General features: G+C 32.0%; 2 protein-coding genes across 2 annotated transcripts in view; one reads left to right on the top strand and one right to left on the bottom strand.

Annotated features, from left to right (window-relative positions):
* The window catches only part of LOC125055777 (extracellular sulfatase SULF-1 homolog), a 77,552-nt gene extending 70,322 nt beyond the window's left edge, over positions 1 to 7,230 (top strand). The window contains exons 9-17 of the mRNA XM_047658370.1: positions 347 to 527; positions 1,902 to 2,028; positions 2,548 to 2,699; positions 2,775 to 4,171; positions 4,833 to 4,953; positions 5,370 to 5,589; positions 5,823 to 5,948; positions 6,291 to 6,372; positions 6,499 to 7,230. Of these exons, the coding sequence (XP_047514326.1) occupies positions 347 to 527; positions 1,902 to 2,028; positions 2,548 to 2,699; positions 2,775 to 4,171; positions 4,833 to 4,953; positions 5,370 to 5,589; positions 5,823 to 5,948; positions 6,291 to 6,372; positions 6,499 to 6,580 (2,488 nt within the window). The 3' untranslated portion in view covers positions 6,581 to 7,230. The remainder of the gene's footprint in view (positions 1 to 346; positions 528 to 1,901; positions 2,029 to 2,547; positions 2,700 to 2,774; positions 4,172 to 4,832; positions 4,954 to 5,369; positions 5,590 to 5,822; positions 5,949 to 6,290; positions 6,373 to 6,498) is intronic.
* A 566-nt stretch (positions 7,231 to 7,796) lies between these two features.
* Positions 7,797 to 9,282, bottom strand: LOC125055778. Its single transcript, XM_047658372.1, has 2 exons — positions 9,087 to 9,282; positions 7,797 to 8,697 (listed from the first exon to the last, which is right to left on the bottom strand). The coding sequence occupies exons 1-2, from the start codon at positions 9,135 to 9,137 to the stop codon at positions 7,828 to 7,830; spliced, it is 921 nt and encodes a 306-aa protein (XP_047514328.1). The 5' UTR covers positions 9,138 to 9,282; the 3' UTR covers positions 7,797 to 7,827.
* Between the last annotated feature and the right edge of the window lie 2,141 nt (positions 9,283 to 11,423).

Below are 11,423 nucleotides of genomic sequence, written 5' to 3' on the forward strand. Positions count from 1 at the left end.
CACGCATAGGAAGAATAAATGATCCGTGAACTTTGAATAGATTTATTGACTTTATATTTAAGGTGTAAAAATTCTTGATAAAAATAAACAAATCAGTGGCGCTACAACCTTTTAAGGTCTGGGTCTCAACTGTTTATGCCTAAGACAAGCCAGTTTCCTCACAATGTTTTCCGCCGTTCAAGCTAATTTTAAATTGCGCACATAGAAAGAAAGTCCATTGATGCACAGCCGGGGATCGAACCTACGACCTCAGGGATCAGAGTCGCACGCTTCAGCCACTAGGCTAACACTGCACAAAAATTCTTAATACGTTTATAAATTATTTCTAATATATATTCATTTTCAGTTCTGGCCGTCGTGAAACTCAAGCGCATATACTGGAAGAACGAATGCGTGCGCAGAAGTACAGCCGGGTAATGAATGAAAAAGCAACAACAGTACCGCCGTTTGAATCATCATCAGAGGGCATAGATTTTGATGATGATTCCGATGATGACTTTCTAGAAATTGAGGACGATGATGATAACGTAAGATTTGTTCATACATAATTAAAGAAACACATTACTCATTAATTATTTATTTACACTTTGTAACCCTGAACGTTCATATAAAAAAAGTTATTAGGCAACGGGCGTCCTTATCGCTAACAAGCGATTTCTTCTACGCAACCCTAGAATAGAAGAAAAAAAGAAACATCAACTGAGGTTGAAGTACAAGAAATGCCTCAATAATTAACAAAAACTAAACTAAACTCTTAAAAAAATATTATTGATAAAATGTAAGAGCTAATCTTAGGGTTAGTGAAAATTTGTTTTTATTATTATGATGTCATATATCACGTGTATGAAGTCCCACCTACCAATGAGACATAAGACAAACATTTTCATTCATAATTCATAGAAAAGTGCCTTCTGCTAACCCAGTTTCTGAAGAACCCATGTCGTCTAAAGAAACGTTAGTACCCAGTCGAAGGACATTTCACATAAACGTATCCTTTATACGTGCATGAGAATCCATGGGCCGTTTTGCTAACAGTAAAATCAGTGACCTATAAACATGGACTGAATTCACTTTTGTTATTGTTCAGTGTGAATTTTTCGGAAGCATTTCGCGTAAGAAAAATGTGAACACCATTGATTTTTTTAATGATTGCAATGAGGCAACGATTCACGCAAAAACATTTGTAATACAACAAATTTTTACAGCTTGCAACAAAGTTATATATGTTAATAAAAGATGCATAATTTCAGTCATTAGGGTCCACGGCGATTGTAGTCAAGTTTGTCAGCCATCTTGTTTTTGTTTTTTTTTTTGTTTAAAACTGTCATTGTCGTTTTTGACGCAAAATCCACCCGACCTCATTAGGTATGACCGTTTATACCGACCGATTTTTCATCTCTTCAGACACTGGATTTTTCCTTTATTCGATTTTGGAGTCTGTCTCTATACGAAAGCATGAAAAACATTTCCTCCTCAAAATAATAAAAACAATGAAAGAATTAAACGTGGTAAATCCAGATCCCAATGTCGACTGTTGTACCCTAACACATAAAAAGTAAATATAAATAAGTACGGAATGTCAGCACCAAGAAACCTAGGATTTGAGGTTCAGGAATTTCTCAAAGCTATCGAGCGGGCTCACCATAAGGGCTTGAAGGAGTCATGCCGCTTTTCACGCAATATTCAAATCTATTTTATTTAGTATAAACCAATGTCTAAAATAATACTTAACACCTATTCACAAATTTGGGACGTGAGCCGTTAAGCGGTTGACCAATGTCCAATCTGAAAATAAATTCTATGAAATAGTTTAAGGGTATACGCAAATCATAGTTCGCGCTTTCGTTTCAATTCTAAATTAAGTTTATTCACCTTCAATAAAACTAAATCTTTATTTCCAGACCTCTGATATGAATAAGTCTTCGGAGCCGCTCATGTCAAATGAAAGCCATAACCCAATTTTAGAGGCGAGTTTGGAAAAAGTGCTCGAAGATGATGCAGCTTCGAATGAACAAAGTTATTTCTTAGGTAAACTTATTAACAATTAATTGTTTGTTTAAATCTTATTTTGGATATAATATGACCTTATCTATTATTAGTGTGTGCATATTTATTGTTATTGCTGTTATGCCCCGCGAATTTTTCGCCTTATGATCTTTTTACTTAACCTTACTGGCTACATACCAACATATGGAACATTTTTCTATGCTGTCCCATAGAGACTGTACGATTTTCCGGAATTATAACCAATTTTTCGTAAATCTCAACTGATCAAGGAATAAATTGCAAAAAATGCTTGAATTCGAATTTTGCGCTTAGAAATATTTTTTGAGTATCATTTTTATTTATATAGATAATTAGATATACTTAGTCAAGAACAGTAGAAGTTTTACTTGCTTTATACAAATAATACTTCAATCGAGGGGTTGCACCGCCATTGTTTTTTTTAAATAAGGTTAAAAACTAAAAGGTCATAAGGTCCATGTTTCCCATACATTTGGCATCTTATATTTATATTATATATAAGTTTATCTTTTTTGTATTTAGAATCTGTGGAATCCAGTATGATCAACGGAAAAGCAGCGCGTATAGCTGCCGAATGTTCCAAGGCAGAACTAAGGGCGCCATGTTCTGATAAACGCAAATGGAAATGTGTACTTGTTAATGGACGATGGAGGAAACACAAATGCAAATATGAGGTATGTATTAAACTTCTATGAAATCAATTTTAAAAATAATAAAACTCTGAAAGTAATATTTTATTTATTTTACAGCCGGATGTCCCAGAACCAAAAATGAGCACAAAAAAATGTGCATGTTTTACCCCCAGTGGGTTAGTTTATACTAGACTAGAAACTGATGGTAATATAGCTCGACGACCAGTCGATATAAATAAATACAATATGACACGATTGAAGCGTTCAACAGACAATGACGTGTTCGAACCGAATACTGTAGACAGTATACTAGAAGAAAACCCTAGTATTGGTCACCTAGGTTTTGTAAATGAGCCATTAAATGCAATAGACAAAAAGACTGTTGAAGACAAAATAGACAAACTTATTAAAGAGACTGAAGCATTCCTAGAAGCTTACGAACGTACCAAAGAAAATATAGATCACCGAAGAGTTAAGAGGAAAGCTCAACATAAACATAAACAAAAGAATGACGCCATGCTAAATGACAATGAAACGACATTAGAATGCAAAGTCGAGAAAGATGGAACAGTTAACTGCTCTCAAGTAATATATAATGACTTAAAGGCCTGGCACACTAACAGATTAAGCTTAGAAGATCAAATAAGGCAGCTTAAAACGAAGTTAGAGGACTTAAAAGAAATAAAGAGACATTTGAAAATAAGTAAACCTGCTCAAGTAGAAGTACAGACAATAAATCCATCATTCATTATAAATCGTATTCAAAACAAAACCGCGGTTCAAGAAAAAAAGGAGCCAGGACGTAAGCCTCGTCCAAACAGAATGAAACCGAAACACAGAAACCCCAATTATTATGAAAAGAAATTGAAGCATACAAACGAATATAGTATCCCTACTGTTAATACAAATACACGAGATGGCCTATTTCAAACACAATTAAAGAATGAAGCGTCTACGCAATCAACTATTGAGCACTCTATTAATGGTAGCGATTTAATCAATCCCCAAATTGAAGAGCTACCTAAACCACAAGTTACTACCATTATTACAGATAATAATAAATACATAGACGATATCAGTACGATTAAAACTAGCACGCCTAACGAAGTCACCACAGAATATGAAAGAATGATAGAACTATCCAGCATAGATAATGCAGATAAACCAACATCGACTGATAGAAGCACTTCGAGTTATTTATACACGACTTTAAAGTATTTCCACACCGAAGCAGACAGAATACTAACTAATCATAAAGTTAAAAATATATCGGTAACTGAAAAAACAACAGAATCGCCTCACTTTGTTTCTAAACTGAAGCCCATTGCAACAACATCTAGCAGTTTGGGACCAACAAGATTTGATGCATCGGAATACGAAAAACAAAATCCTAACAGAGGACCACCTAGTAACATGGGTGTCTTTGATCACCCAACTGATGTGTTTCAGAGGCGACTTCATCCATTATTTATTGAAAACGAAGATAAACACGTATGTTATTGCGAAGAGAATCGGTAAGTACTAAGCATTTTAACTCAAACTCAAAATAACTTTATTCATATTGTGTGTAGTACACTTAACTCAAAGAAAAGATGTTAAATTGATTCTAAATTTACATTTACTACCAGTTCGCAAGTCAAGGGTGTAAAGCGGGCTTTATTCCTGGGGCTGAGAAAGATAAGGCAAAAAAAGACAAAATCATTACCCAAATCCCAAAATCGTGACCCACTATCGTTAAACGATTTGTATGGGAATGACATTAGCTCACGCTTTGTCACGTTACCATATAGACTAAATTTTTCTCCAAAATTTTATTAAATACGAAGTCATAATGACACCATGTCCGTATAATATGAAATGTAATATTGTTTTAATGTGATGGCTTTTTTTTATTTTTAATTATTGGACAATTCACACCAATTGACCTAGTCCCATGTTAAGCTGGTGAAGCTTGTGTTATGGGTACTAGGCAACAGATATACATACATCTTATAGATAGATAGACATATAAATACATATTTAAACACCCAAGACTTAAGCACAACACCAAATGCTCATCACATCGATGTTTGTCTCAGCCGGGGATCGAACCCGGGACCCATGGTTTCGCAGTCAGGGGTACTAACCACTAGACCAATGAGCCGTCAATATATTATTTCTAATGTATTTCACCAGACAGACCAAACTAAAAGGACCTGGTCAAGCCTATATAGAAGCCGCTCAAAAAGCGAAAGAAGAAAGGCGAAGGCTGAAAGAGCAGAGGTTACGCAAAAAGCTAAGAAAAGCTAAAAAGAAGGTAGGTTCATTATTTATAAATTGTTATTAAATAATTTTGATCGTGATATTAGTTATTCTAGAAATGAAATTAATTTCTGTATTTATCCTAAAAATAATTATTCAGATTTTTTTTTCACTTGCTTAATTATATTTTTGATTTCAACAAAATAGAGAGACCTTTTTTTCTTTTTTTTATATGGTACTGGTGGCAAACGGGCAGGAGACTTACCTGATGTTAAGTGATTCCGCTGCCCATGGACACTCGCACTGCCAGAAGGCTCGCGAGCGCGCTGCCGGCCTTGTATTAGCGAAGTCAATGTTTAATTTATATAAACATCTATAATATTATGTAGTCTACAGGCAACCATACAAAAAGTCGTCGTTATACGAAATATACTTTTATCTTTAATACTTTTTAAACAATTAATTTCATAGGCTGAATTGGAGAGGCTATGCGAGTCGGAGCGAATGAATTGTTTCCGGCATGACAATGAGCATTGGAGAACAGCTCCTTTGTGGACGGCTGGACCATTTTGTTTTTGTATGAGCGCTTCGAATAACACGTACAACTGCTTACGAACAATTAACGCTACACACAATTTGCTATATTGCGAATTCGTGACCGGACTCATCACATATTATAATTTAAGAATTGGTGAGTTTTTATTTAAACTAAAAACTCTTTATTATTAAACTTTTTAATAAATTTGAACATTTTGTTAATCCTCTATTTTTTTTTAACTTAACTAAAGATAAAATAATATTTACATATGATATCTATTGCTTGGCTATACCAAGCAAAAAATTTTACTTTTATAATTACTGTACCGAATACCATACCATACCATATCCCTCACTTCTTGGCTAATTTACCGTTTGACATTTCAGATCCATTTGAAACACAGAATAGAGTGAAATATTTGACGACAGCTGAAAAGGAATATTTCCACAACCAACTTCAGAAACTGCTAAGTTGTCGGGGTCCCTCTTGTAGGAGATATTCCCATTCTTCTGGTTAGTTGTTATTCAACATTAAGAAAAATTAGGTTCCTATAGTTTTGACAGCTGACACTTATGTTTTCCCGCGGTTTTGCCCTCTGCTTAAAAGAACTATTGTATACAATTGTAGGCGTGAGATAATTTTTAGTTTGATGAATGCTAATGAAAATGTCTTTTGAAACGACTTTACGAAATCAAATGGTTTGATTAGAATTAATATCACGCTGTTTTTAATCAATACGTAGTCAGATAACCATTTCCACACACAGTTGGCTGGTGAAATGTATTTGAGTGCCAGAATTACCTAATTAATCCCATATATAAGACGATATTTAAATATTACTTAACTATCTTCAGGAGACAGCAATGAAGATATGACACGACGTTATATAGATGACCACATTACCTACAGAGGCGACAGTCCAGGCTATAGCGAGAGGTTCGTTATAATATTATTTATTAGTACACCGACATTAAAAATCTTCCAGGACTTTCGGACTGAGAAATGTCATTATTTAGGATAAAAGAAAATTCGTATACCATATTTTTAATTTTTATATTACAGAGCCTGGAGATGGAGTGGCTATGGCAGACGCTTTGCGAGAGCGCGGGATATACATCGTCGCCGACACACTATGGCGTATTAGTCAAAATTAATTTATTTTGTTAAAGCTTTAGAACTAGATGCCCTGAAAGTACTCTTCTTAATTCTCATGTACGCAGGCAGACTGAAAAAGTTCACACAACGATTCTTAAAGGGCTTCCGAAAATCCATATTATATTCATAGAGAATAGACTGAGATGTCAAAACTTATGACAGATACGTCTTCTTTAGAATTAGGTATAGACAAGACCTAACAAAAATATTAGGGTGGCCCGGTACTGCAATATAGTATAGTATCGGAGACATTAACTGATGCCTGGGACATCATTTGTATAGGAATTAGGACCCGTGGGGAATTAGAATGCACTTTTAAAAATGAAATGGAAGTTAGAAAGCTTGAGATGATAGTTATTGGTCGTACACGTTAAGTGTCAGATTCATTTCTCAACTGTACTTTCTAACTTCCTGATAAAATTATCACTAGAAAATTTGCCTAGCTCAATCTTTTATCTATCTCTATGTATGTAATAATAAATCCATTACTTAAGTCAACCTACGTATTGTAGATCTCTGTATTTTTTATCTGTGATTCTTCAGTGTGTCTTATGTACCAAAAATTTGTTTATATTGACGTGATTTGAGACTGCAAATACAGTAACAGTATTTAGTGAACATTATGAACTTTTGGTTGCTGCTAAAAAGAAGCAAGAACTACTAAGAGATTTTTTAAACATGTAACACATAGAACTAAAAATTAAAATAAAACAGTATTTCTACAAACATACCATCTAAGGGAATCCTGCGTTTTACCTACAAAGTCAGATAGTATTGCAGCTGTATAGCATTTGTTGAATCCCTACATAAATTACTTTAAAACTACTTACTTATCTGATTTAGTAATTAAAACAATTTCAAATTAAGCTGAGCCCTAACAAGTTTGTAGAATAAATAACCTGAAATATAGAAACTATACACATGACACTGCCTGAAGTATTATATCTCAAATATACAATGTAACATTAGTTTTTATGGAGTTTGCATTTTCTACACTATTTTAGCTATACTATCTTTCTATGTGATGCAGTTTATATGTAAGACATATGTAGCCAGTATGTATTAGTATTAAAAAGTGATATATAATGCCATGAGATGAGTGTTTGTTTATTTAAATGCAGAAAGTAGTTGTGTACTAAGGTTTTACAAATACATATAGGCATGCATCCATGTAAACACCTCTGTGTATTTAGTTATAAATAAAATTATAAAACTTATTGAATTTTATTGAATAGCTTATAAATCCAAAATACTGTCTAAATCTTGGTCATCAGACATTGAAAATAGTGATTCCTTACATACTGTGGCTTTACTTATGCCTGGTTTATCACTTTGTTTTAAGTTTAACAAAATTTTATTAGTGCCATGGGATATCTTATCTTTTGTAGGAGAATTATTTGCTTTCACTGCTATATTTGACTCTTTACAAATAATCTTATTGGTATGCTGTTCAATGCAATTCTCATCTATCTTATTGTCAAGAAACTCAACCCATTTGGAGGAGCTATTTACAGTTTCTTTATTTAAGAATTTATTTTCTACACAAATATTGTCACCATGTATAAAAGCACTTTCTTGGGAGTTATTTTCTACAAAAGTTGCCCATTCAGAAGATTTATTTGATTCATTAAAAGAATGCTCTTGCTTATTAGAAGATGGCTTAATAAATTTAGTACTTTCATACTTTCCTTTATTTTGATTATTTTTAAATGTTACTCCATATTGTTTAATTACACTACCATCATTATTGAACTGATCTTTATCATAAAAAATCTTCTTTTCAGATTTTTTTGGAATCTCTTCTTTCTCTCTACAGTTGATGTAAAATGGGTCATCAACATCATTTTCATCAGTATAATGTGACCATTTACTGACCTTTTTTGGTGGAATAGGTTCATTGTCTTCTGTTGCATCTGCTAAATCAGAATCAGATTTTTCACTATCAGATATATCAGAATCTGTATGGTTTTCAGACTGCAATTTGTTGAGTTTTTGAACATGTAATCTACATTCTTTTCCTGAGCCTATACCATAATGTCTTTTAATAGACTGTTTTTCACCACACATTTTACATATCCATTTATAATTCTTCTTTGTTTGATGAATCTGTAAACAGTCACCCCTTACCAAACCAAAAATACTACAAAAACAACCAAACTATTCATTCTGTTAAATCATTGACTACCTTTGACTTAGAACTACAGCTACCTCGGGGTCTTAGATTGGAGGGGCTGAATTAAGACAGACTAGACTTAAATGTAATATGGGCCTTCTTTTTGAACACGTTTAAGTTGAAATATATTAAACGTTGTGGAATATAATAGAGTAAGTACAGATTTTATTATATATATGATTTGTAATAGTGCTTTGGAGAAATTTATATTAGGATAATAAATTGATTTAAAAAGTACTAATCATGCTCATTAAAAACAAAACTCGCGCTTATAATTCATACATCCCAATTAAACTATTTTAATTTTAAAGTAAATACTAACTTGAAATATAAAACATTTATAACATCGTAAAACTTGAAAGATCTGAGGCATGGTTGAAAGATATAATGGTTTATTTCTATCGTTTACAATTTTGTTTTTTAACAATATAAGTTCAAAATTACGACAGCAATCGCCAATCACCACATTAATAAAATATTAAATAAACAAAACATCATTACATCAAACATATTTTTATTTTTGAAATGTTTTTTTTTCTTTTCGCCCGTGGCGCAGGCTATAGTCTTTCGACCATACCGCCTATTTTTGAAATGTTTTGATAGCTGAAACTCAATCTTGACTTTGAAATTGTAAAATCACAACAGTGAACAGACAAAGTAAAACCTTTTACTTGAAACTGGCATAAATTATTGCCATAAAAAAAGAAAAAAATTCTTCGAGATTTTTAACACGGTTCACTGTGAGTGTGGCGTGAGCAATTCTGCCCTGAACCATGTTTTCTTTTCTTGTCCTAAATATGACCATTCTTCCTTATAATATACTTCTTTAGTATCTCTCTCTGTTCCCCTTCCTACCAATATTTCTTTACTTCTTCGAGATTTAAATCCCCTTGTATATAGTATTATAAGTACGTTTATTGTAAATAATAACATTCAACTACTTATAATTTTGATTTCTTTTCCCCTTATGTAATTATTCTGATTTTATTGTAAATTTAAAGCGTTTTTCAATCATTTATGTTATGTCGCGATTAGTTTCCTTCGTTTTTTATTATTAAAACAGCGAAATTTAAAATTCTTATACTTGAAGCTGGCTAATGCACAAAACGTGCCAGAACCATAAAGATAAAAAAACATGGTTCAAGAATCAAAATTGAATTTTAATTTATAGTTAATTGCTCTTGCAAAATAAATTTTATTTGATAACCTCAAAATTTATGAGAAATTGATTAATTAATTAAAATGATAAAACATATTTACCTAAAAAGTAGCTTTTTATTCACTTTCAATCATAGTTTCTAGAGTGAACTGTTAATGAGTTACATGCAAAACATTAAAATTACCTATGTCGTATTATGTACATAATAATACTTACTAATTTTTTTTATAAAGTTCTTCAATATTTTTAGGATCGATTAAAACATATAAACCACTTAACAAAGGACGAAATCAAAACATTTTTATTTACTTTAATATTTTACTGAGCCATATCATCACAGATTTCTTACAATATTTTATTGGACACATTTAAATTTTTCGTACAACTTTGTACAACATAGAAAGTTCACGACATCTACTTAAATATAGTATAACGATAATTTTAAAATATAATTTGACATTCACAGTAGTAAAAATGCAACTCAACATTTATAAAATCAACATTAAAGAAAGAAATGTATATAAAATATAGTGTATTCATGATTCAATGATCATGATTTGAACGAATGCCATAATAGTTGTTACATACATTATTATTATCTAACACATAAGGTGAAGGTTTAAAACGTTCTTTTTTCGCGCGTATTTTTTATCAGTTAAACTTTTATACTAATTTATTATATATACATTGATAATAAAATAATTTTATCCTTGCGCTACCAAGTACTTAACAAGGTAAAATTTAGGCAAATTGTAGCTTAAAATAAGTACCCGACTTAAAATTTACATCTAAAGAGTACAGTGAATGTTACCTGAAAAGTTTATTTGGATATTTAAAAACTAATTATTTCTCAATCAAAAATCATGTAAGTGTTGTACACGTAAAAATTATTACCAAACACACACATATACACTTTCCGAATGTATTAAGTAATCACCTTTGTGGCAAAACTGTTTAGTCTAGCGAAACAAGCTTTAAAAAATATCATCGCAACAGATACAGCAACTTCCCAGTAACGTGCTTGACACATTTTGTCTGCATAAAATGTCTGTGGGCGGTAGTAAAGCCACGAACGTCATGCTGTCATGCCGTCATGTCAAAGCCCTTAAGGACAACAAAGAAATTCCATTCCAAAAAAGTCGTCACGTAATTCAAAAAAAAAACCTACATAAATGGCATGACATTTTTTTCTTGTTTAATTATTATATTACATTTAAAATGTGTCAAAAAAGACGTCCCTATTGCTACGATACTCATTACAAGGTATCAATTTTAAATATAAAGACATAAAAATATTAAATTACATTAGATAATCCGAATAACTTTAAACTAGACACTGCATATTTATGTTAATAGTATTAAAAGTAGTTGACATTTTTATTACTGAACTATTTTACGACATTTATATTTAGAGAATTGAATCTAAATATGTACACTAATTAATAGTACTATATACGTATAGAACGGTCACTGGATCTAACTACCCGTTATTCTAATGTT

The sequence above is a fragment of the Pieris napi genome, chromosome 14 (genome assembly GCF_905475465.1).
Source record: "Pieris napi chromosome 14, ilPieNapi1.2, whole genome shotgun sequence".
Classification (NCBI taxonomy): Eukaryota; Metazoa; Arthropoda; class Insecta; order Lepidoptera; family Pieridae; genus Pieris; species Pieris napi.